At 51.4% G+C, this 27,527-nt stretch overlaps 1 protein-coding gene across 1 annotated transcript in view; it reads right to left on the minus strand.

Moving 5' to 3' along the window:
- Nucleotides 1-1,531: 1,531 nt before the first annotated feature.
- LOC138565612 (zinc finger protein 271-like) overlaps nucleotides 1,532-27,527 on the minus strand; it is a 133,187-nt gene continuing 107,191 nt past the window's right edge. The window contains exon 3 of the mRNA XM_069642992.1: nucleotides 1,532-3,849. Within this exon, the coding sequence (XP_069499093.1) occupies nucleotides 2,093-3,849 (1,757 nt within the window). The 3' untranslated portion in view covers nucleotides 1,532-2,092. The remainder of the gene's footprint in view (nucleotides 3,850-27,527) is intronic.

Raw genomic sequence — 27,527 nt, forward strand, 5'->3', positions numbered from 1 at the left:
CGTGCCTGTATCATCCCCGTGGGTAGTAGACCGGGGGGAAGGCAGAGCAGGCCGCAGAGGTGGGAGAGGTGGTGTAGGATGCGTCCTCCTCCTCTTATGCGGTGGACTCTCCGAAGGTCCTGGCTCCGGTTCCCCCGTCGGGTCTGGCTCAGGTACCTCCGTCGGGGGAAGAGGCAACCTTGTCCTTAACTCCGAGCATAAGGACTGAATCGCTGACAAAATGACCGCCGAGGTGTCCTGCGGTGCCGGAAACGATGGGCGCGAGGGCTCTTGAGGAGTCTTGTCGGCGACACCGTCGCTCTCGTCGTCGGGATCCCTCCCGATGGGCTGGGCCTCTTCCACGACTTCGATGAGCTCTTCTTCAGAGGTCGTGTCCGTATCCACGATGGCCACCAGCCCCTCCCCCACCTTTTTCAACGAGGACTTCGTGGGGGTCTTCTCAATGGGCCTGAAAGACGACTCCCTCCGCGGTGGCAGGGAGACTCTGGGTCCTGAGGGCGCCTCCACTGGTGTAGCCTCCACAGGCTGAGCCAGGGCCACGGCGACATCCTCAATCGAGGTCTTAGCAGGGTGAATTAAGGCCATCGTCACCTTCTGGACGCCTGGGGCCTTCACCTTGGGGGAGGGGCCGAGCCTCGCTCCCCCTCTGCCGGAATCTGCGAGATCGACCGGGGCCTCTCCAGAAGCTTCGCCGGGTTCTCGGACTTCCTCTTACCCGAGCCAGAGCGTTGGCTCGTGGTTGATGGCGCCGGGGAGGATGCGCCCTGCCTGGCAGCCAAGGAGCCCGACCGTTCAGCGCTCCTGGTGCCCGCGGACTTGCGGTGCTTAGCCTTTTGTTAGGCCCCCGTCTCCGGGGCACCCTCACAGGACCTAGAAGACCAATCGGACTTCTTTTTCTTCTTCTCGCCTGACGGGTTCTTCCCTTCCAGCCAGTTGGCGAGACGGAGGTAGCGATCCTTCATGGTCCGCTCCGACATGTTCCCACAAAACGCACAGTCCTTCTCCTTGTGCGTCTTGTCCTCATGGAGACAGTAGAGGCATAACGAATGCTCGTCCTCCTTGAAAACATTCTGAAGCTGGCATCCAGGGCAGGTCCTGAACAGCTTCCCGGGCGTCGAGCTTCCTTTCTCCTGGGCCATGTCCGGGGTAGGCCTCGGAACTTCTGGAATCCTCCAAAAGCGTAACTCGACGAAATCTTCACCCTTGAGGGGCGTAGAAAACTCCGAAACGGATCCCCGTTGATCGGATGTAGAAACGTTGGAGCTTGAGGCTCTATTTAACCGAAAAATGAGAAAAATTTCCTGAAAAAGCACGAAAACGCAGCAAAAGCTCAGGAGCTACAGCACGAGGAGTCCCAACACTTGAACGTGCGGTAAAAATCTGAGGATGGCTGCCGGAGGCGGGGCTTAGGGAGAGGGCAGTCATTGGCTGGGGCAGTATGACCCAGAGACCAGTGATTAGTTACTACTAAGAAAGACAGATCAGAAACGAAACTGATACTGATTTTTTTCTATACCGAGGATTCCCGGCCTGACGACAGGGAATATTCATGAGCATGTGAATCCATGCCAGACCCCATGCTGGAGAATTGTCACTGTAAAGGATCTCCTGGTTAAAAAAAAACATGTTGTTACCAACTTTGCCAGTTTTTGTGTTGTCAATCCATATTCCATGAACATGATATTCTACTTAACCAAATGTGGCAATTTTCTCAATCAAGTACATACCTTTGAATTTTGTTAATGTTTACTTTTGCGTAATGCAATTGGTTTATTAAAATTGTTGGTTGGTACAAGTGAAAACATATTAGGAGATAATTTGCGAGGGGGGGCCCTCGGAATTTCGACTGCCTAGTGGCCTCCATAGGGTTTAATTCGGCACTGATTATTTATAAACATTAAATCCTATTATAACCACCACTGACCAAACCCCTCCTAATTCCCAGCAACTCCACCATGGGGTTTCTGCCATCTTGTAAAACACGACAAACGAGTACAAATATGAACATACTCTTTGAACGTGTGTGCCGTCTCCTCACCAGAACGGATTCTTTGATCACTGCACACATTATCTATAAAGCTTTGAATACACTCTATATACTCCTACGGTCTTTCCTAGTATGACTCCTCTTATGTTTGATAAGACTGGATTTATGAATGAAGTCTTTCTCACGTGTAGTGCTCTGGAAAGGCCTCTCCCCAGTATGGATTCTGTGATGTCTGTTTAGACAGGACTTATTAGTGAAGCTTTTCTCACATACAGAGCACTGGAATGGCCTCTCCCCAGTATGATTTCTCTGATGTTGGTCTCTACTGGATTTATGAGTGAAGCTTTTCTCACATGCAGTGCACTGGTATGGCCTCTCCCCAGTATGGATTCTCTGATGTCTGTTTAAACAGGACTTATTAGTGAAGCTTTTCTCACATGCAGTGCACTGGTATGGCCTCTCCCCAGTATGGATTCTCTGATGTTGGTCTAGTTTGGCTTTCTGAGTGAAGCTTTTCTCACAAGCAGTGCACTGGTATGGCCTCTCCCCAGTATGGGTTCTCTGATGACTGATAAGAGAGGATTTCCGAGTGAAGCTTTGCTCACATGCAGTGCACTGGTATGGCCTCTCCCCAGTATGGATTTTCTGATGTTGGTCTAGTATGGCTTTCATAGTGAAGCTTTTCTCACATGCAGTGCACTGGTATGGCCTCTCCTCAGTATGGGTTCTCTGATGATTGATAAGAGTGGATTTCCGAGTGAAGCTTTGCTCACATGCAGTGCACTGGTATGGCCTCTCCCCAGTATGGATTCTCTGATGTTGGTCTAGTTTGGCTTTCTGAGTGAAGCTTTTCTCACATGCAGTGCACTGGTATGGCCTATCCCCAGTATGGAGCCTCCAATGTTGCTCTAGAGTGGATTTTGTAGTGAAGCTTTTCCCACATGCAATGCACTGGAATGGCCTCTCCCCAGTATGCATCCTCTGATGTGCGTCTAGGTTGGCTTTCTGAATGAAGCTTTTCTCGCATGCAGTGCACTGGTATCTCTCCCCAGTATGTATTCTCTGATGTGTGCGTAGAGTGGATTTATTAGTGAAGCTTTGCTCACATACAGTACACTGGAATGGCCTCTCTCCAGTATGGATTCGCTGATGTTGGTCTAGACTGGATTTATGACTGAAGCTTTTCTCACATGCAGTGCACAGGAAAGGCCTCTCCCCAGTATGGATTCTCTGATGTCTGTCTAGACTGGATTTAAAAGTGAAGCTTTTCTCACATGCAGTGCACTGGTATGGTCTCTCCCCAGTATGGACCCTCCGATGTTGGTCTAGAATGGATTTATGAGTGAAGCTTTTCTCACATGCAGTGCACTGGAATGGCGTGTCTCCGGTATGTATCCTCTGATGTGTGTACAGATTGCAGCGCTGTGTGAAGCATTTTTCACACTCCTTACACTTATAAGGTCCTTCCCCCCTGTGGGATCGCTTCTGCAGGATAAGGTTGGACCGGTTGGGGAAGTATTTTCCAATGACCCTGCCTGGAAAGGCTTGCTCTTTGAAGCAGTTCCTCAAATGAACCATAAGTAGTGACTGCTGGGTAAAGCGCTTTCCACAGTACGTGCATTTTTGGGGTTTCCACTTAATAGGGCATCCCTGGTATCCTGTGATGTTGGATGGATCAGTAAAGCTTTCCCCATGTTCAGTACATGCGCTGGGTGTTTGACTATCCTGCAAGCTTGTTGATTTCTTGTCCCATGCAGTGGACTGGTCTAGTCCAACTTCAGCAACGTTTCTCTTCTTACTCTGGACAGCACTCCATCTGGGGGCAGCTCGCAACCTCTTAGTCTTGGTAATGACCCAACTTTCTGTTGAAAAAAGGAAAGATTACAGTATTTATTTTATTTCACTTCACAGCAAGGTTAATTTGCGTTCAGTCACTACAACAGATAAAACATTACAACCTCTATTAATGCAACCACCAGAAAAGAGGTGACAAACCGAGAAAATTTTGAGTGTAATTCAAGATTCGATAATTAACACTTCAAAGATTTGATTTTATTTATTGTGCAATTTAGTTTACAAACTGAAACTTTACACTCATAAAATCATTCAGCACAATAAAACAAGATTTGCAGTCTACAAAGTCATTCAACATTGTAGATTTCTTGATAAAACCATTTTAAATCAAAGCAATTTCGTTTACAGACAAAAGCAACTTTAGTAAATTCATCACATTAATTAACAAACTATCACTGGGATTAACTAGTAGCTTCCACCAGAAAGCTTCCCAAGTTAGCAAAGGGCGAGTGATAAAATAAGATTTAAAAATGTCCTCTCGCAATGTAATTAGGGCCGGACACTCCACAATTAGATGTATCAAGGTTTCGCCATTAAGCCAACAACAACGGCATAGGCGATCACTAGGTGGGGCCGATGACCGGCCTCCCAGGACATCATTGGTTGTGAGCAAATTTAGTTTTATGTGAAACTAGAAGTTTCTCAGGAATCATGAGGCATGTTTTGTCATATATTTCTGGGGAGAATTAAAAGGTTTGATATCCAAAGAAAAGTGCTCAAACAACTTAAAAAGAAGGTTTTCCTTGTTTTCGATCCAGTCATTTTCAAATAATAGTTTCTTAACCTTGACTGGATTATGCTTTAATTCTTCCAGCGATACTGCTCTCTCATTAGGGATGAGAATTCACCCAATCCTTAAGCGCTGCTCAACTGCCTAGATTATAAAGTGCATTCAATTGAACAAATAGGGTCGAAGCCGGCGGAAACATAATAGATCGTAAGAGCAGAATTTTTCTCCAGTGGACCTTTGTGTCTAGAGATGCGATACCCAAAATATTCTTAAACAGAGGGAACGGAGTACCCCCTGGTAGACTCAGAAGAACAAGTTACTTAGCAACTGGTAACGCTCTTTCGACTAAGATGTTCCTCCAACGTATTCCACATTTTTGACAAGTAATGTCCACAGCTGTGCTGCTTCGGAAATTATTCACCAGAGGGCGTCCTGTGTCGATGGCGTCGGGTCGATGTCCCTTGAAGGCCTCTGTCGTGGGTGACGTCACCGGATGTTATAAATAGGACGCACAGCGCCCGTAACCTCAGTTTATGTTTTTTCCCTCCATAACGTGTGACATGCTCGTACAAAATACCTGCTTGACTACACATAGCCTTGCAGGAAAGCAAGCTGCAATAGCATAGGAAATTCTTCAGAGGGGCAGGCTGGGAGGGCGATGTGGAATACATTGGCGGAACATCCAGTCGAAAGAACGTTACCAGTTGGTAAGTAACTTGTTCTTCGAATGGATTGTGTCCTCCAACGTATTCCACATTTTTGACAGACTCCCAAAGCAGTATCAGTGAATGGAGGAGGGAGGAGAATTTAGAATACCCAATCAGATGGCAGAATAAAGCATCGCTTTAACAAAGGCCATATCCTGACCATGGAATGCATCCAGGGAGTAATGTTTGACAAGGGTGTGGATGGAATACAGCATTGCTGCATCACAAATATTCTTAATAGGAACTCCCTGCTGCAGGGCTGTGAGTGTAGCCACGCCCCTGTGGACGTACCCTCAGTACAACCCTATCCTTGTGGAACACAGTAAAGGGTGGCTTAGATGAAAGTGCCTGCAATTCTCTCACTCTGTGAGCAGATGTAACTGCAACCAAAAATCTTGAAAGACAACAGTCTCAAAGGACAAGAGTGCAGAGGTTCAAACGGAACACCCATCAGGAATCTCAAGACTAAATTCAGATCCCAAACCCAGCACCTGAAAAGGTGACGGTGGGAACACATTTGTGAGCCCTTTTAGAAATTGGGAAATCAAAGGACTCTTAAAATAAGTGGGCGTGACTAGTCAGCCATGGAGTAGGCTGCAATTCCTGAGAGCTCCGTGATCCGTTACACAGATCTGTGGAAGCGCGTGCAGCTGGACATCTGATTGCAGCCCCAAAGTTACACTAAACGTGTATGAACATGCCGGGAAGAGAATGAACGTACCCGCGGAATGTTCGAGGCAATGTAGCAACAGTTAAGCTACTTTGTGTCTCAGACCCGGGCTGCAAAATTGACTTCAAAATGGCGGCGGTTTTACACAAAGAACATCCGAGGAGAGCGCCCCGAGGAAGAAGAGGCTGGCATGCCGGAGGCTGGCAACTGTGACAAAGAGCTTCAGTCAGCCCAGGAGTGAACTGTCAGGGCAGCACAGAACAGCGACACAACATATGGCTTGGAGCATGTAGCTCTGGTGATTCGGGAAGGCTATGAGCCCCCAGGGAGCACAACAAAGGACCGCTGCTGCTTTAACTATAAAATGCAGCGCGGGCGGCGATGCAACTCATAACTCTGAGCTGGCAGCGTTGAAATCACGGGACAATCGGGAGCTTGAGGAGCGCAAAAGAGGACCGCTGCCGCTGGAGGTAATGGTCACACGCAGTGCAGGCTGCAAATCCATTAATTACATAAAGCGAGCAGCTCCGGTGGCGAGGGACAGCCGGGAGCCCCCACGAGAACAAAGGGCCGCCGCCGCAAGGGAGTTTGCTGCGCAGCTAAGTCAGAAAACAGCTGCGAGCCAGAACCCCATGGTCCGGGCATGACAATAAAGCATAAATAAAGGACTGCTGCCAGCCCATATGCAGCACGTTGCGGTGCATGTATCCATAATGAGGAGCGGGCTGCTCCGGGGGCACAGGGCGGCTGGGGGCCCCAAGGAACATTATAAAACACCACTGCTAGAGGTAACCTGGGCACGCAGGGCAGGCAAAGGATAGCCCGGTGCGCAGGGCTGCAGAGGGGTGGAAAGCAGCCCCAGATAGCAGCATCAACAAGGTGTACCGCATGGACAGCACTACGATGGCTGCAAGGACAGCATAACACAGAGGTGGCGGGAGAGCGAAATAACCCGCAACACATGGCAATGTAAATATACACCATAGCACGTCACACAAGGCCGGCAACACTGTGACTGCAGTAGAAGAGCCTGTGAGCCAAACCCCAAGGTACTGGGAGCACAGACCGGAGGAGGCATGGTGGGGTCTGCAGTGTGCAGCACAGCAGTGATTCGTAGGCAGCCACACGCACTGCTATGAGACACCAAACCTGAGACGGACCCTTAAAGTAGGGAAGGCTGTGGAAGGGTTGCGCGATGAGAAGAGTCACACGCAAAGGACTGACAGGCACAGCGACCAACGGCGAGGTTGCACAGAGGCCACGGAGGGTGGAGTCCACAAAGACAAAAAACGGCAACTAAGAACTGGCTGCTGGAAGGTCTCAAGCATAAAAGCGAGAAGTGTGCCCAACAGACGCCAAACATATAAAGCATAATACTTCTTCCCAGGATGGGTGGACCCATGCCACGAACAAGAAGCAAAGCAAGGAGCACCGTAGCCGAGAGCCCGCGGAGGGGTGAACAAAGTGCCGAAGCGGCACACCGCCACAAGAAGTGAACCGCCAAGGCATAAGGGGATGCCCACAGAATGTCCCAAAAGGGAGGCAAATGAAAGGCAAAGCAGCCCACCATGGATATATTCACTAAACTACAGTAGCCCGTAACCCCGCCAACACAGCCTGGGACGACAGTGCAAGAGACTGAGAATACGCCGAGAGATGACCAACGAATACTTGCAGCCATCACGGAACTGAAATCCTCGTGGGGAACGGCAATGGCCGAGTTCAAGGAGACGCTGGAAAAGAAAATAGACGCGGTGGGCATTGATGTTAACTTACTGAGGCAAGATGTGAGGGCGCTGGCGGACCGTACCAATGCCTTGGAGAGTCCCGTAAAGACGAATGAAGAACTAAGTGCCGCTAACTTGAGAGAGGTACACGTGCTGAAACAGCAAGTGGCTAACCTGGAAAACCGGGCAGAAGAAGTGGAAGGGCGTGCGAGACGTAGTAACATAAAAAGTGTGGGCCTACTGGAAGGGGAAGAAGGCACGGATCCCACGGACTATGTTGAGAACATGATATTCCAGGAAATAGGACCGGGCAAACTCTCCCAAGGGTTTGCGGTTGAGCGGGCACACCGAGCCCAGATGAGAAGGCCTCAACCAGGAGCAACGCCCAGAGCTATCATTGCTAACATTTTGAACTATAGAGATCGAGAAAAGATCCTGGAATTTTTCCGGACAGGTGGCACAATAACTCGAGCGTCAGCAACGATCACGGCCTACCCGGACTACACTATGAAAGTGCAGAGGCAATGTGGCAGTCAAGAGGAGAGTACACTGGGATGAAATACATGCTCCTATACCCGGCAAAGCTAAAAGTCTTGCATAAGGGCAAAGCCCATTTCTTTGAGACCCCGGAGGAAACGACACGTTGGCTGGACACGCATGGATGCCCAGAACCGGAGGGGGAATCAGGATCGAGACAGAGAAGCTAAGTGATCTGACGACGCGTGGCCTAAAGAGAAGGGAGGGGTATTGTGTAGGGGTAAAGGGGCAGTGATTGTTAGAACTGGCTGGTAGTAAGGCTGAGACCACCTGCCATATACACTTACCAAAAGAACATTGTGGACTGGAATATAGTTACAAGTAGCTTAGACAAGTGATTCACAGCACAGCGACCTATAGATATATCGGAGCCACAGGACGCATGCGCTATATCCCCACTAGTAGAAGTAGTAGGTGCGCCAATAGGGCAGCATCTCCCCGCTGAGTCACGAATACAGGCAGCGCCAAGAAAGGGGCTAGATGTGGGGGAGCCTGAGATCCAGGGATGGAGCTGGGCAACAGTTGGGAGGGGAACGGGGGTGTGGGGTGTTGAGTGTTGTGTGGGGGGGTGGGAAAGGTGGGGGGAGGGACGGAAGCACAGGTAAGGGGCGTTGGGAATAGTTAGGGCAGGTTAGGGGGTGAGCTTACATACACGAGCGATGGTCTCCGAGCAGCGCTTGGAGATAGACAGAGAGGGACGGGATGCGAAGAGGCTATAGGGGACCTTAAGGTAATTACCTGGAATGTTAGGGGGCTCAATAGCTATATAAAAAGAAATAAGGTTATGATGTACTTAAGGTTGTGATGCAGACAGAAGATAGATATAGCCACCTCACGAAATAAAAACTAGAAGTGGTCCGGAAGAAATGGAGGGGGACTATGGTGGGAGCTACATACTCTGCCTATGCTAGGGGGCTGATCACCTGGGTGGCACCGCATGTGCCATTCCAGGTGCTACGGTCCACGGCAGATGGGAGGATGGTGGCAATAAAGGGGCTGCCCCGAACCAGGACACAGTGGCATATTTCAAGACACTATACGGTAAAATGAGCATGTACCTAGGGGGGGCGATGATTTGGGGAGGGGATTTCAACTGCACGTTGAACCCAAAAATAGACCAGACAACAAAATAAAGTGGCCAACTCCAGCTGCTAGGGCGCTGCAGTCAATATTGAAGGATTTTGGGCTGGCCGACATATAGAGAGTGCACCACCCATAGGATAGACAATACTCTCACTACTCTACCCCGCAAAACCTGCACACTAGGCTTGACTATATGTTTGCCACGCAGGAGCTGTTGGTGGAATTTGCACAGACTGAATATAAAGCAAGGGTTTTGTCAGACCAATCGCCATTGATCCTGAGGTGGCAATATCGACCCCCAAGAGCTAGGATTCCACATGGCGACTCAGAGCCGAGGCACTGAAAGATGTGACATTTAGGGAGGACCCGAGAGAAGAAATAACAAACTACTTTGATATTAATACTGGGAGTGTTGAGTCAGCCGGCGCGCACTGGGAAGCCATTAAGGTAGTGGTATGAGGGATAGCCATAGCCTAGTCCAAAGGATTGCAAGGAGGGATTTTACAGGAACTGCAGGAAACTGAGGGGGAGTTAGAAGGGGTCCTAAGTAGAGAGGGGGGCTCCAAAGAAGATGCAGACACCGTACTTAAACTGCAACATAAATGCATGGGGCATTGGGAGAGACTATGCAATCTGAACTATAAAAAATATGTAGAAAGACAGCACGCGGGAGGGGATAAGCCAGGGAGGATATTAGCATGGCTATACAAAAGCGACACCCCCAGAAACATAATTCAAGAGATCGCGGGAGTAGATAGCAAATATAGAACACCCAGGAGGGCGTGAACCAGGAGTTTCTGAAATATTACCAGCAATTATATGGGGACGTAGAGCGAAGCGACCGCAGGAAAATACAGGAGGTCTTAGAAGACATAAGCATGCCGAGAATTAGCACAGAAGAGCGAGCTATATTGGATGCCCCTATAACTTTAGAAGAACTGGAAGCGGTGGTACGGCACCTCCCCAATAGAAAGACCCCTGGGGCTGACAGACTACCTAGCAAATTTTTAAAAATTGTATAGCGAGGAAGTACTCCCCCCACTCTTTGAAATGTTGAACGAGTCATATGACATAGGACGATTGCCAGAATCACTAACAGAGGCGATCATAGTTCCTCTCCCCAAACCCAACAAGTTGGGCAAAGATTGTGGTTCATATAGGACGCTGTCGATGCTCAACCAATATAGTAAAATACTTATGGCGGTGATGGCCAATAGAATGAAAAGGATTATTAATAAACTCATACACCCAGATAAGACTGGCTATGTCTCTCACAGAAACATATCTGATAACCGTAGGCGACTGCATCGAGTTATAGTACATACTAAAGAGGATTCGGGGCAGATAGCGATAGTATCACTAGACGTAATAAAAGCATTTGACTCATTTAAATGGCCTTGGCTGATGGCTGCTCTGGCCAACTACGGGATAGGTCCAGGGTACCTTAGGTGGGTCAAATTGCTATATAGTGCACCGCTGGCCAGAGTTAAGACGGGTGCGATAATATCGGAGAGGTGGCAACTCAGCAGGGGCACTAGACAGGGATTCCCGTGGTCCCCTAGGTTATATATCCTGACGCTGGAACCTCTGGCGATATATTTGAGGCAGCAATACGACATAATAGGGATCAACATTAAGGGGGAGTCGCACCTAATCTCATTGTATGCAGATGACATGCTGCTCTATTTACGATACCCTGAAGAGAACCTCCAGTATATTCTGGAGGTGATGGAGCGATTTGCGTCGCTATCGGGTATAGCGGTGAACCCCAAGAAGTAATGTATATTTCCACTGGGCAGGTATGTAGGGACCCCACGAGATCAGCTACCAATCCTACAAATACCATAGGAGACAAACACGTTTAGATACGTAGGGATAGATATTTACCATGCGGTGGAGGCAGAACATTACCACAATACAGAGAAGGTGGTAAGGAACATAGAAAATAGCATGAGGTTCTGGGAGAAACTCCCCCTGGCAATGATGGGGAGGGGGGCGATGCTCAAAATGATGTTTCTGCCGAGATTATTACACTACTTTGGGAACATACCACATGTGATACCAAAGAGATTTTTTGTCAAACTACATAGCATTTGCAGGGACTTCCTCTGGCATGGGACGAGGAATAGAATAGCCTTCTGGAAGCTACAAAACACGTATGAGAGAGGGGGCATCAAATTGCCAAACTATGATTTATACTACCTTGCTAGCCAACTACAATATGTAGCTAAATGGCTATCAGAAGATCCAACCGCAGAATCCAGATTATTGAGACAGGAATGTACCCAGTTCTTCCTGAGGGAGGTGATAAGGCTTCCCAAAGAGGAGATGAGAGACCGGCCATAAATGTTGACATTGGGATGGAAGGTGTGGCGTAGAGCCTGCCAGGTCATGCAAAACCCAACCCCATGCTCCCCACAAGCGCCACTGTTTGCACTGACGGGAAAAGATGGCCAGCTAATGATGATGGTTAGGAGGCACTGGGAGCCAGTTGGGATAGCAACGGTAAGAGATGTAATACAAGAAGGGAGGATCAAGGAATTTGGGATGTTGGAGGAGGAAACAGGGTTGCATAACGGGCAATACATTACATATACTAGAATGAGGAAGCGGATCCAAGAGACATGGTCAGAAATAATACTAGAGGAGCTACCGGACGCCGCCATAGAAACAATATATGACATAGCAGAAGGAGGGCACGAGATATCTAGAATATATGAACTATTGATGTCCAAAGTGGGGAAGGAAGTGATACAACTAAGACAGGACTGGGAAGAAGATGTGGGTGCTCCAATGAGTGATGGGATATGGGAACGGGCTCAAGGGTACCACAAGAAAGTGTTGAGGAATGCGAGGTTACAGCAAATACAGTTATACATAACCCATAGGGCTTATATAACTCCCCAAAGGATAACCAAATTCAAGAATGTGGGAAGACAGACGTGTCCTAAATGTGGCGAAGAAAATGCTGGGATGACGCACATGTTCTGGGCATGCCCAGAGATTGGTAAATTCTGGGAAGAAGTAGCCCATAGATTAGACGAGAAAGGGGTTAAGATAAATATTGAGACGGCATGGGCATGCATGTTGGGAGGGTTCCCTAGACCATGCACTCTGAAACACTTAAGCAAACTAAAGGATCTGGCGTATTTATACTTGCAAATCGCAGGATTGCCATGGGGTGGAAGGCATGCCAAAGACCAAGGATAGAGGTCTGGTGGAAAGACCTCCAGAAATGGACCGAAGCAGAAACAGCGTTGTGGCAAGATGCTGGTAATACCGGAGGGGGGGAGGAAGTGGGAACCCTGACGGCCTGTAAACAGGTAGTGGCTACACAGTATGGGCCAGCCCAGGACTGGTCAAGCGAAAACTTAGATAAGAAATCCCCTTCGAGTGCGAGGTAGAGTAAGCGCGAACGGGGGGAGGGAATGGGGATGCAATTGACATTGATTGACCGGTGTAAAATTCAGAATATTGTGACATGCACTGCAAGTTGATTGTATGTTTGTTTCAAGAAAATCAATAAAAAATGTTTTAAATAAAAATCTTAAAATAAGAACATTCTTCAGACGCGCGCTTGCAAATAGACAGTGCCGCCAGGTAACCTTTAATGGTATCCACTTGAAGACTCCTGTGGGTCAAAGAAAGCAAGAAAAAAAAGAACCACTGGAATGGAACATTGAAAATGATCGACGTTTATCCACCAGGGGGCGCCGAGATGTGCTAAAGCACCTCCATCTGCCTCCTCTCACAGGCCGGCAAAAAGGGACCTGAGCCCCCCTAGAACTTCCAGGAGCGACATGCTAACTCCACTGGAGGCTGGGGGACCCCTTGGTGCATCGGCAGGCTGAAACCCCGACCTTCCTGAGTGCAGCATAGTCAGAGAACGAGCCGCGTTCTTTGCTGCGGAGCTCTGTGCGCTCCGGTGCCCAGCTGCGGCTCCACGTCTCGGCTTCTGGCGGGGCGGGGGAGGTGCTGCGGTTGTGGGGTCTGGGGCCGTCTCGCTCGCCCGTCGACTTCAACTGTTGGGACCCGCGCTCCCTTCCCACCTTTGGAGTCATCGCGCTAGGGGGCGCAGAGAGAAACTTGCCTTGCCCCACGCCTTGTGTGCTAGTTAGCGGAGGGTGCCCCCAGCTGTGCCCGCCCCCCCTTCCCTCTGCTGTGGACCTTAGATGTAGCTGGCTGCTGTCTGGTGAAGGGATCAGGTGGCCGGTCCCCGTGTCTTCAATGGCCTTATACGGGCTCTCCAGGAGTTGGTGTGGGGCCCCTTCTTTGGATGCAGGCCTGAGGTCCCTCAGCCTCGTGAGAGCACCTGCACCCGGATTGGAAATGGTGGATCCGGGCCCCGTGGGTAGTAAGTGATCCTGTCCCCCACCTCCAGGGGCTTGCAACAGGGAACCACCCCTGGCTTCAGTATTTCGAGCTACGGCCCGTGCCATTGAGTCGGGGGGAAGAAGGAAGAGTTGTGGAAGTGTCTCTTGCAATCACTCTGCCCGCCATGTTGGTCACACTGCACAGCCCATCTCTTGGCCTTGTCCTGTGACCCGTGAGAGGCTGATGTAGTGTACCTTGGGCTCATCTGGTGCCCCCCCTTGCTTGTAGCCTGCTGGCACGGTGCTGCCCCCCCACGCAGCTGCCTTTGGTTTCCGTTCTACCAGTTGATCTATTGCATCTTCGAGCCCCCACTCCACCTGCTAGGTCCTCGCCGACCAATTTCCTCTACTGAATTGGACCCCTTGGAGTGGAGAGGCGCGTCTCCTAGTCTCCTAGTCTACCGACACTCCTCGCCTCCTTGCTGCTTTGCCCCCCCCGGGTTTCCACGTTGTCCCCTCTTGCCTAAGTTGGGCGGAATCTCTTCAGAAGTTCCGCCGTACACCCTCCAACTCTCCTCTCCTTCCGAACATGGCAGCTCCTGCGCACGCAGAAACAGTGGATGCTAACACCGTAGCCCAAGGCATGAACACCCTTCTGGAGGAAATTCGTGGCTTTAGAGTGGACATCGCTGTGAGACTGGACACGCTTGACAAAAAAGTTGACACCATCGATGACCGAGTCCAAGCCCTGGAAGCAAGTGCGACATCAATTGACGTCCTCGAAACCCAGCTAGATATGCGCCTGGTAGAATTGGAGAGAAGGGAGGAGAAATGCGCATTGAAGTTGGATGACTTGGAAAACAGGGAGCGTTGCTGCAACCTACGATTCTTGGGCTTTCCAGAGCGTGAGGGTGAGACGCAGGTGGATATTCTCAGAGCAGATGGCACAGTGGTCAGTTTATTATTTGAGGGGGCCAACACCAACGAGCCAACGATTGACAGAGCGCACAGGGCGGGTGCTTCCAATAGAGGCGTCAGATCTGTCCTTGTGAAATGTTATTATTTCCTTGAGAAGAGCAAGATCCTGGAGCTGGCACGGAAGAAGGGTCCGAATGCGTGGGAAAATTCTCAAATTTCGATTTTTCAAGGTTTGTCGGCCTTCACTTTAGCTAGGCGCCGGCTTTGCGCCCCTCTGACGGAAATGCTGCAAGTGAAAGTGAGTGCGCTACAGGTGGGGGTATCCATTTTCACTGGCTTTTGAATTGAGGGGTACAAGTACGCCTTGGTCACTGAGGATGATATTCGTAGAGTATCTCAAGAGCTGCTGGGAGCCCCAGGCATCGCATCCTCAGTCGCGAACCCAGAGAGAGGTCCATCGGGGCCAATCAGAACCAAATCATTAGAGGAGGGACGTAAAGTTTGAGGTCACAGGAAATTCAAAAGGGTTGCCCCGGCCTTGCCAGGTTCATCTAATGGGTGATGTTCCCTGGTTTTAGATGCACTGGTCTTATATGTGGGGGACGATCTGGCTCTTTGTAATCTGGTTTGTACCTGACAGGGGGGTCCCTATAGGGGGCCTCTACTGTTCTTGAGTCCATGGTATGTGTAGGTTAATGGCTAACTACCAGCCTACAGTGTTTTTTGCCCTAGGCGAGGCCTGGGCAGGGGGTTTAAGATTTCCCGGGGCTGGTCTCTCTAAGGAAGATTCTTGCGTTGTCTTCAGTATGTTTTTGGAGGGGGCGGGGCTCTTGTTGTAGATGTTGAGCTCATTTGCCTGCGGGGAGGAGTCACTGGTGGCCTGGTCTAGCCGCAAGCTGTGGACGCTCGGGGTCCAGGCGTTCAGGGATTGGGTAGGTGGAGGGAGGAGGAGGGTGTTTCAATCAATTGTTGGGGCTGGTATTTTTAGGCTGCCGGGGCTTCCGGGAGATAGGGGTTCTATAAGGATCTACACGGTTTACTATTGTGCACAGAGGCAGGGGGTTGGGACAGATAAAACAGGCTCCCTAGTGAGGTCGGAGAAATATTTCCAAAGGGTGCCTCTCTTCAGTTTTTTGACTGTGGGGTCTCTGAATGTGCGGGGATTAAACTCTCCTACTAAGAGATCGTTGGTGACGAGGGAATTCACTAGGCTCAAACTTCACTTTCTTTTTTTGCAGGAATCCCATTGGGTTAATGGAAAGGAACCGAACTTCAGGTCTAGGGCCATGCAGCACTTGTTTAAGTCCTCCTATTCCACAAAGAAACGCGGGGTTGCACTCTTAATCTCCCCCAAAGCCCACTTCTCCCCAAGGCACACAGATCTGACCCGGATGGATGCTTTATTATGGTCAAGGGAGTAGTGAGAGATAGGTTGTCTACTCTGGTGGGCGTTTACGCCCCGAACGAGGCACACAATGTTTTTTGGGAGGTGATGGGGGAAACAATCAGGGAATTCGCTGAGGGGACTCTATTGGTTGGGTTCAATATGGTTCTCTGTCCAGATAAAGATAGGAAATCCCCTACCCTTGCCCCGATCCGAAGTTGGCGGATTCTTTCCATCGGATTAATGGGGAATTGGGCTTAGTGGACTCTCACCCCCCTGGTCATGACCATGAACCATTCTTCACTTTTTTCTCTAAAGCGCATTTGACGTTCTCGAGGATCGATTATATCCTGGTAGATTCCTCGGTCCGGGACTATGTCTCAGAATTTGGGGTAGAGGCTATCCCGTGGTCTGACCATGACTTGGTTAGAGTCAGTTTAGGGGTTCCCTCTCCTTCCCATGTCTTATAGACATGCGTCTATAAAACGCATGTCTCGGTGGACATGTAACGACACTTTGCTGCAGGATAAGGAGTTGAGACAGTCCCTTCTAGTTGCTATCAAGGAATACTTTGTCCTCAATGACACTGGGGAAGTGGATGTTATGGGAGTTTGGGATGCATTCAAAGCCAAGATCAGAGGCTCCCTTAAGGAGATGGGTTCGAGGAAGAAGAGGGATAGGGACCGAGAGGAGGTAAAGTTAAGAGAGCAAATTGCCACCATTCAGCCATAGGGGAAACTAAAGTCCCAGATGATCTCGGGCAAGTGGGCGGAACTCTAAAAACTCAGGGCAAAATTGTCCGTCCTCCTGGTGGGCCAGACGAAAAGAAAGCTAGCCTTTTTAAAACAGAGGTTTATGGAGAAGAGGGAAAAGGCGGATAGGATTCTAGCTTGGAGGCTTAGGGAGCTTAGAAACAGTAGAAGAGTGAATTCCATCTCCTCCCCGGTGGGGGAGAAAATCCTGCAGGACGGTCTGATAGCTGAACAATTTAGGCAGCACTATGAGCGCCTATATGCATCAGAATTCTCAGGGGTTAGTACTGATGTGGACTGTTTCTTAGAATCCCTTCCCATTCCTTGTGTTACCCTTGAGAACGCTGACTCCTTGGAGCGTCCCATATCGCCCCAGGAAATAATCAATACCATCTCCTCTCTAAAAAGCGCGACCGATCCAGGGGATGATGGTTTCACAGTTCACTTCTGTAAGACGCATCGCTCCACGCTGGCCCCGTTACTGGCTAAAATGTTTAATTCCGTCCTTGACACAGGCTCCCTTCCACACTCCATGATGTCTGATCTTATCATGGTTCCCCCAAAGAGGGGAAAGACCCTTCCCTCTGTCAGTCCTACTGGCCCATCTCCCCTCTCAATACAAATGTTAAAATTCTAGCTAAACTCCTAGCAAATAGACTGGCAAAACTCCTCCCTTCCCTGGTGTACGGAGACCAGGTTGGTTTCATTCCTAGTTGCCAAGGGTCAGACAACGTGAGGATAACTCTGGACCTCATGCATGAGGTTTCGAATCAGAATTTGGAAGCCTACCTCCTCTCTTTGGACTCCGAAAAGGCCTTCGACCATGTCAAATGTCCTTATATGGGCAAGGTGCTCCGGAAAATGGGGCTGGGAAACAAATTTAGTGGGTGGGTCTCAGCCCTATACAATGGCCCTGTGGCAAGGGTTCTGGTTAATAACTGTACCTCGGTATGTTTGCCGCTTTCCAGAGGTACCTGTCAGGGGTGCCCCTTGTCCCCCCTCTTATATGCTTTGGCGATGGTACCCCTTGCCATTGCGATCAGGGCCGAAAGCGTAATCTCGGGGATCAATGTGGGGACTGTGAATTTAAATTATCTCTGTTTGCGGACGATATTTTGGCTTACCTGACTAACCTCCAGGATTCCCTTCCTCAATTGCTTGGCCTCATTGCCCACTTTGGTTTCTTCTCAGGGATAAAGGTCAACGTGACCAAATCCTGCATAATGCTGATTGGTGTGATAGACTAAAGCACCTCTGCTCTGCCAAAATTAATGGCAGAGCAGAGGTGCTGGGAATGAGAGTAGAACGGGAAGCCACCAGATATTTAGGCACCAACATTCCCAGAGACCTGGGTAAAATGTTTGAATCGAACTTCCCCCCACTTATGGCAAAGATTCGGAACGGCGTGGTGTGTAGGGCTCCCCTTACTCTTGTGGTTTGGGCGCATGGCCACGGTTAAAATGAACATACTGCCCCGACTCCTCTATCTCTTCTTGGCCCTCCCCTGCATTGTCCCCGATTCCTTTTTTGAACTATTACAGTCCTGTGTTCTTCACTTCATTTGGAATGGCAAGAGGGCTAGAGTGAAATATTCTACCCTAACTCTTCCAAAAACTTTCGGAGGCTTTGGCCTCCCTGATTTTAGATTGTACTATAAGGCAGCCCAGTTGCGTGTGATGCTAGAACACATGAGAGATGACCTAGGGACTTATTGGACTTACGTGGAGGATGTCCAGACCCACCCGAAAAAAGTCAGGGATCTCCTATGGGTTCCCCCAAGATCCCTTCCATCGCATACCAGATCGCATTCAACGTTGGCTGCCCTGTGGGCATCCTGGAAGCCAAACAAAGATAACAAATGGCTCTCTTCTTGGCCTTCCCCCTTATCTTCTCTCTGTTGCCCCCTGTTCAATCTTGGTTCTAGGGGTTTCCGCGAAACGCAATTGTGGTCTGATCAGGGGTTGGAAAGGGCAGCTTGACTCTTTCGCCAGGGTGTCTTCATTGAATATGACCAGCTGTCGGAGGCATTGGAGGACAACCCGCCCCCCATCTTTGAATATTTGTGTCTCAAGGGGATCCTTACTCAAGCCGGTTGGCTGGCTGATATGACTCGCCCCTTGACTCCCTTTGAAAAGATCTTTGTGGAATCCAAGGCCAGAAGGGGCTCCCTTTCTAAGATTTATAAGGTACTGGTCACCGATAATTTAGAGGACAGACAGCCGTTTAAACAAATCGGGGAAGAAAGAATGGGCCTAACCCTTGAGGATTCTATATGGAAGGCAGTCTTTAAGTCGATCTTCTCGGACGTTCTACACTTCAGCCATGGAGCATAGTTTCAAGATTCTCCATTCATGGCATCGGCCCCCGGTCACCGTATCCAGAATGTTTGTGAAAGTGTCTCTGATGTGCTCACAGCGTGGAACCTGGTACAATTTGTGGTGCGAGTGTCCGGTTATCCAGGTCTATTGGTCAGAATTGCTCAGCTGGATCAAAGACATAGTGGGAAAGAGCCCCTCCCTTCTCCCCTTGGAAATCCTCTTGGGCACGCCCATGCCCGAAGATGAGCTTTCTACCTTCCCAAAGGTGATAGGGGCTATGTTGAGAGGGGGGGAGACTAGCCCTAGCCCAAAAATGGAAGAGTTCCTCTGCTCCCTCTAAGGCGGAATGGCTTAACAAGTTAATAGCTATTTCCACTTACGAGAAATTGTCAGCCATCACCAATGATACAATGGCCCTCATTAAAACTCTGGCAGCAGCCGTGCCATTAGAAAGGGCATGGCTGCCGCCGGAGTTGCATTTTTTCCGGCACCCGCGAATGGGCAAGAACCAGTTCATGCCGAGCTCAGCTGACACGGTAATTGCCCATTTGTGGGTGCCGGAATCAAGGGCCTCCCGATCCCCATTCTGCCCCATAGGGCTGAATGGGGATGGGGACGTCGGATGCACCAGCACATTCAGAGTTGTGCCAGTGCATCCGACGTGGTCTGCTCGTGGGTGCTGTTACACCCGCCATGAAATACCTGGCGAGTGAGACTGCACCCGCGAACTGAGCTCGTAGTATGGCGATCCGGGAACTACGGTACCGGCATGCTTACCTGTACCGTAGTTCCCAGACCGCCATGCTCGTAATGAGGCCCAATGTCTTCTTTCATACAGGATTGGACTGTTGTTCTTTTAAATGATGACTGTGATGCTATGAGACTGTGAATTGGCTGTGCTTCTGTAGTCACTACATTCTTGCTGGTATTACTTGTTGCCCACTCTTTTGCCGCATCTATTAATGCTGTGTGGGACCTCACTGTCGTTGCCACCCTGAAAAGTTTTAATCAGAGTCTAGTTCTATCCCTATGCCTATTGAACCTATCGCCTAGTGAAGCCTGGTGTGCCTTTGTGTGGGGGTGCGGGGGGAAGAGGGGAAAATTGGTATGCATTGTCTCTTTAATGATTGCAGTTGATGTTTTTCGCCAGGTATTGGCTGGGGGTTCCTTTGTATGTTGAAATACTTAATAAAAACAAAGTTAAAAAAAAAGAAAAGGATCGACATTGTCTCCTCTGCACCAGCCGCAAAACTTATGTCAATGGTACAGGGATTTGGTTGCTGGTCGCCTTGCCGGAAGCAACACCTCATCACGTCATCCAGGAGGTCCCAATCCTTATAGCTCAACCTTTCAGAAACTGAGCGTGAAGTTTGAGAGTCTTGACCTCTGGATGGAGAACCCAAATCCCCTTGCGTGAGAGAAGATCCTCATTGTGGGGAACACAGCGTGGAGGACAGATGGACGTTTCTAGAAGGTCCGGGTACCACGCTCTCCTGGCCCAATCCGGAGCAGTGAGGATCATGTGGGACCCGAACCTTCGGAACCTCCTCAGCACATGAGGAATGACGGGGACCGGAGGAAACGCGTACAGAAGTGGGAATCACCAATCCACGACAAACCCGTCCCCTAAGGCTCTTAGGAAATTCCCTTGAGCAAAATCTCTCGCACTTCCGGTTGGCACCAGTCGCAAACAGATCCACTTGAGGGGTTCTCCAAAGGGCGAAGATCTCCAAAAGGACTTCCTGAGCCAACTCCCACTCATGGGAGACCGTGCTCTGCCTGCTCAGACCATCCGCCGCCGCAGTCTCCTCTCCGGCTAGATGAACTGCGGAGAGCGATATTCCTTGCTGTATCACCCGGAACCAGAGCTGCATTGCCTCTCTGCACAGCTGGTGACCCAACCCCCTTTTTTGTTGAGGTAATGCATCACCACTGTGTTGTCCGTCATGATCAGGACACTGTTCCCCTCCACAGACGGCAGAAAAGCCTTCAGGGATTCCTGATGGCCCTCAGCTCCAAAAGGTTTTGTGGAGTTTGTACTCCGATGGAGACCAACGACCGCTGGCGGTCAGCTCGTTGGCGTGCGCTCCCCATCCTGTGAGGGAAGCATCCACCACCACAGTCACCTCCGGCCATGGTTGCCAAAACATCTCCCCCATCATCAGATTCCCTTCGTCAGCCCACCACAGAAGATCCTGCGAGACTGAGAGTGGAATCTGAAAGGGATCCGACATCTTGCCTGAGAATTGCAACCACTGCATCTTGAGAGCCCATTGAAGGGATCTCGCCCTCAGTCTGGCCTCTGGCACCAGAAAAATGCAGGATGCCATGGGGCCGAGCAACCTTAAGAATTCGAAAGCCGGAAGACTCTGGGCATGTTGAAATTTGTTGACCATCTGTACAATGTGATGAGCCCTCACGTTAGGAGGTGAGCACTTCCCCAAGGACTTGTCCAACACAGCCGCGATGTAGTGGAGCAGTTGGGAAGGTGTCCTATGTGACTTCTTGAAATTGAGGGAAAAGCCCAGCTTGTGAAGAGAGCGACAGGTAAGGCTGAGATGATCCAAAGCTTGTTCAGGAGAATGCGCCCGGATCAGCCAGTCGTCCATATAGGGGTTGACCTGAATCCCCCCTCACCTGAGATACGCTGCCACCACCACCATTAGCTTGGTGAACACCCTCAGGTGGAGGTCAATCCGAATGGCAGGACCCGAAACGGAAAGTGCGAGTTGCCAGCCGCAAACCTCAGGTATTTTCTATGCTCCGGATGGATGGGCACATGAAAATAAGCATCCTGTAGGTCCAGAGACACCAACCAATCCTGAAGTCAAAGGGCCTGAAGGACCTGAGAAAGAGTGACCATCTGTGAACTTGTCCTTCCGGAGGAACTTGTTTGAGCGACGCAAATCCAAGACAAGATGGGTCTCAGTCTTTCTTGGGAATCAAAAAATATGGGGACTACCAGCCCTTGTTCCTCTCCGCCACAGGCACTAGTTCTATAGTGCCTTTCTCCAGCAGGGTCAAGATTTCCTGCACAAGTAGCGGGTCCGGAAGCTTCAAAGAGAGATTCCCCAGTGGATTGTCGTGAGGCCGCTTTAGGAAGTGGAGGCAGTAGCTGTGGGCTATTGTTTCCAGAACCAACGCATCTGAAGTAATGGCTCCCCATTCTTCTAGATGCTGAGACAGTCTGCCCCCAACCGGTGAACATTGGGACCTGGCCTCATAGCTGTTTAGGAGCGGCTGCGGCTGCGGCAGCGCCTTAAGGCACAGAGGCAGCCGCCTGAGCGGCTTTGGCACCTCTTCCACGTCCACCATGGGTACCTTTATGGTAGCCCCTTTGATTAGTGGCTCCTCTTGCTCTACCAAAAGAGGAGTAGTAACGAAAGGAACCCCCCCTCCACTGCTGTCCCCTAGGACGAAAAGGCAGAGGTTGACACACGGCTGTGCCCAAAGATTTAGCAGCTGTTTTGGAGGTATGCAACCTCTTAAAGCTCTTGTTAGCCTTGCTGCGAAACAAATGAGAACCATCAAAGGGCATGTTAAGAAGATGGTGTTGCACATCTGGAGCAAAACCCGACTTTCGCAACCAGGCAAACATGCGTATCACACAGTGCTTGCGGCCATGGACCGGCTAACGCTATCAGCTGTGTCGAACCCAGACTAAAGGGATTCACACATGGCATCCTTGCCAACCTGCACAACAGAAAGGAACCCATCCCTTTCCTTACCCTCGGGAATATGCTCAGCCGATAGAGAGACAATTCCACAAAGTGTGTGAAAACTTTGGCAGGGCACAGGTGGAGTGTTGGCCGACTTCCGAGAGGGAGCATGCGCCTCATGTGCGCCAGCCGCAGCGCAAAAGCAGCAATTGTGCGCAAAGTGTATTCATGGATTTCCCGGGCCATAACTAGCCACGGCGCAGTAAACATCCAACTGCGCCAGTAACGCCCCCAACACCGTCCCTTGCGCAGGAAAAAGTAACTGAAATGTCCAATACGGCGCAAGGCCCCGCGCTATCCTTGGCCCAGCACACAGACCCGCAATCGGAGCGTACCCCGCTCGCGGAAGTCAAATCATGTGAAAATGGCCTTGCGTACCCCCGTGAAATCCAGTACCCTGCTCGCGCCATCCAAATCACGTGAAAAGTGCCTAGTGAAACCCTGTGAAATCACGTCCCTGCTTGCGCCAGTCAAATCGCGTGAAAAGTGCCTTGCGTACCCTGGGAAAATCGTGTACCCGGCACGCTACAGCCAAATGGGGGATCCCATGTGGTGTGGGCTACCTGCGGGGTATGGTCCCATGTGGGCTGCCTGTGGGTATGGTCACGGGTGATGCGGGGCTCCCTTGTGGTGTGGGTGCCCTGCGGAGTATGGTCACGGGTGATGGGGGGCTCCCTTGTGATGTGGGCTGCCTGTGGGGCATGGTCACGGGTGTTGAGGTCCCTTGTGGTCTGGGCTGCTTGCGGGGTATTGTCACAGATGATCGGGGTCTCCCTTGTGGTGTGGGCTGCCCGCGGGGCATGGTCACCGGTGTTGGGCAGTCCCTTGTGGTGTGGGCTGCCTGCGGGGTATGGTCTCATGTGGGCTGCCTGCAGGGTATGGTCACGGGTGATGGGGGGCTCCCTTGTGATGTGGGCTGCCTGCGGGGCATGGTCACTCTGTTGGGGGGGTCTCTTGTGGTGTGGGCTGCCTGTGGGGTATGGTCACGGGTCATGGGGGTCTCTCTTGTGGTGTGGACTACCTGCGGAGTATGGTCATGGGTGTTGGGGGTCCCTTGTGGTGTGGGCTGCCTGCGGGCTATGGTCAAGGTGTGATGCGGCTCCCTTGTGGTGTGGGCTGCCTTCGGGGTATGGTCACAGGTGTTGGGGATCTCCCTTGTGGTGTGGGTTGCCTGTGGTGTATGGTCCCATGTGGGCTGCCTGCAGGGTATGGTCACAGGTGATGGGGGTCCCTTGTGGTGTGGGCTGCCTGCAGGGTATGGTCACAGGTGATGGGGGGCTGCCTTGTGGTGTGGGTTGACTGCGGGGCATGGTCATGGTGTTGGGGGTCTCCCTTGTAGTGTGGGCTGCCTGCAGGGCATGGTCACGGGTGATGGGGGGGGTCGCTTGTGATGTGGGCTGCCTGCGGGGTATGGGCCCATGTGGGCTGCCTGCGGGGTATGGTCACAGGTGATGGGGGCTCCCTGCAGGGTATGGCCACGTTTGATGGGGGCTCCCTTTTTGTGTGGGCAGCCTGCGGTGTATGGTCACGCGTGATGGGGGCTCCCTTTTTATGTGGGATGCCTGCGGGGTATGGTCACGGGTCATGGGGGGTCCCTTGTGGTGTGGGCTGCCTGCGGGGTATGGTCACGGGTGATGGGAGGGTCCCTTGTGGTGTGGGCTGCCTGCGGGGTATGATCACAGGTGATGGGGGTTCCTTGTGGTGTGGGCTGCCTGCAGGGTATGGTCACGGGTGATGGGGGCTCCTGTGTGGTGTGGGCTGCCTGCGGGATATGGTCCCATGTGCGCTGCCTGCGGGGCATTGTCACGGGTCCCTTATGGTGTGGGCTGCCTGCAGGGTATGGTCACGGGTGCTGGGGGTGTCCCTTGTGGTGTGGTCTGCCTGCAGGGGGTGTTTGCAGCTGATGGCAGCACACGATTTGGCTGGCGCGAGCGGGGTACGTACATGTGATTTGGCTGGCGCAAGCAGGGTATGCAATTTCGCAGGTATTCACGGGGGTCTTTTCACGCGATTTGGCAGTGGGGTGGACCCCCCCCCCATTACCCTTGACCATACCCTGCAGGCAGCCAAAACCACATGGGACCCCCAACACCCGTGACCATACATGCAGCCAGCCCACACCAAAATGGAGCCCCCCCATCACCCTTGAGCATACCCGTAGGCAGCCCACACCACAAGGGAGCCCCCCCCCATCACCCGTGACCATACCCCGTAGGCAGCCCACAACACATGGGACCCCCCCAACACTCATGACCATACCCTGCAGACAGCCCATACGGCACCATACACCACAGGCAGGCCCTGAATGATGTCCCCCCACCCCCACCGGTGACGGCAACCTGCACGCAGGCCCCGACCCATGTCCCTCCTCCCCCACCATTAACGGCAACCTGCAGGCAAGCCCCGACCCATGTCCCGCCACCCGCCCCAGTGATGGCAACCTACAGGCAGGCCCCAACTCATGTTCCCCCTCCCCCACCAGTAACGGCAACCTGCAGGCAGGCCCCGACCCATGTCCCCCCACCCCCACCAATGACGGCAACCTGCAGGCAGGCCCCAACTCATGTCCCCCCACCAAACATTTTGTTCCAACATGCAATGATGTATCAAATGTCCATCGAAATGCAACCACACGCTGCCCCCCCCCACAGTGCAACTCAACGCCCATCCATTGGTCTTAGTCCCCAGTACCTGCCCCATGGCAGGGGAAGCACAAATGCACACATGCATGTACCCAAAGACATGACCAACATTTCTCCACAGCAGGGACACGTTACAGAGCCAATGACGAGTGACACATGCATCAAACCGTTGAAAGCAGACACCACTTAACCACACCAACTGAAACATATCCATGAAAATGAAAATGAAAGGAATGTCAATGAAAATCAAAACAAAAACAAATGTGATATTTAAAAATGAGAAACTCCAAAAAGTGGTCCATGTTCAATGTTTGTCCTCCAAATGAAAATCCAAATCATAAAAAAAAACGTTACTCAATGGTGAAAAACATTTTTTAAATTAAAAATATGTCCAACTAGTCTGAAGGGTCAGTGATCCCAAAATACAAATATGCATCCTTAAAAACCCCAAAAAAACAATTATTTACAAAATGTGGAGCAAAGTCCATTAACTCCAAATCACAAAAAAAGGAAACCTGGGTCGTGGCCAGCATGGGAACGATGCAGACGTGAGCCTGGTGAGCTCCCGCATGCGCCGAAATAATCCTGCGTTTATATCCCGATTTCTGGATATTTTGTGGCAACCAAGCACCTCGACCGAACCCGTGAGGCGATGGGCTCTGGACAACTGATTCTATAACACCCACCCGGCCAGGGGGACAGAGAAAATCTGCAGAACACCGAGGGCCGGTGTCCCTGAAGCCACACGTCCAAGATGGCCACCGGCGCCTGAGAACAGCTTCCATCCAGCCGCCTGAGACGCCCGTGACGGCCTGGCGTGGCGCAACACAGCGAAGAAACTGAGGCAAACACTGGTGGCCTCCCCCGAAATACAAACGAGGGGTGGAGGGCGGAGACTGCCGGGTCTGCGGATGCCCACCAGCTGAGGACCCGTGGAGAATCGGGGGACGTCCTGACGGGGCCGATCTGCCAGAGCTGTGTGCGTTGAGGAGGGGCACGGTACCCGAGAGGCCGCGAGAGGAGAGCGGGGCCCGCCTGCGGTCCCGGCGACGCGCGGCTCCTATCCCCGAGTCTGCGCGCCACTCGCCGCGGGCGTACATCCTGCCTGCTGGGCTCCTGGACGCGGCTGCACTCCGGCTCCCAGGTGGTGGTGCTGTGCGGAGAGAACTCTGCGGAGAGGGAGAACTGCACCCGGACGAAGTACAGCCTCAATGCAGTGCAAGTAAGTGGGCCCCCCCCTCGCTGAACAATTCTCGTAAACGGTGCCTGTTGAAAACGCGTACCGAAACACACCGGGAACGAGGAGGTGGCCACTGCCCACTCGGGGAGGCTGACAGAGGCGCTAAAAGCCCACGCACACTAAAAGGGCAGGAGAAGTCCAATAAGGGACACAGGGCCCCAGCTCAAGGCCCTCTTGGGGAACCCTTACCCCATTATCATCCGACCCGCTGCGGGGGGAACCCCCACCCCCAGCGGAAATCGACCTGGGGTATTAATAACCACCCAATTGACCCACTACAAGGGGAAAAGGCTACAATACAGGGTACCTGTGGGGTGCAACCATCAAGACTCTGCATAAACGGCGGTATCAGACCCCATCGCACCCTGACTGTCATCCCTGGGTCGGGACACATTGTACTGCCTTCCATCACAGCATAAAGTTCACAACCTCCGTAAAGATGGGCAAAGATATGCAAAAGAAAACGTAAAAAAAAAGTAGCATGGACCAATTTGCGGTCGCTACTACCACGACACCAGCGGGCCCAGCAACACGACGAAACTCCCCCACCGGCGAAGACCCACTCTCCTTATGAGACGTGATGGCTGCCATCGCCAGCTCCTGCTCCTCCTTGGAGATTAAAATGGATAGCATCGCGGCGGATGTCTCCTTCCTGCGCCACGATTTACAAAAGCTGACTTCCAGAACCGGGGAGGCAGAACACTGCATCTCTGAAGCAGAGGACAACATCAATGGGATTAACAGGCACCTGTCTCAAGCCTTAAACCGCCTGAAAACCCTAGAATCTAGAGTGGATGAGGGAGAGAGAAGGTCTCGCCGCAATAATGTTCGCATTCTTGGTCTGCCGGAGGGGGAGGAGGGACAATGCATGGAATTGTTCCTGGAACAGTGGCTCGTGGACATCTTCGACCCCATTCCTTCTCAAAGTTTTTCTCAGTGGAGAGGG

The sequence above is a fragment of the Ambystoma mexicanum genome, chromosome 1p (assembly GCF_040938575.1).
Source record: "Ambystoma mexicanum isolate Mex_15411 chromosome 1p, UKY_AmexF1_1, whole genome shotgun sequence".
Classification (NCBI taxonomy): domain Eukaryota; kingdom Metazoa; phylum Chordata; class Amphibia; order Caudata; family Ambystomatidae; genus Ambystoma; species Ambystoma mexicanum.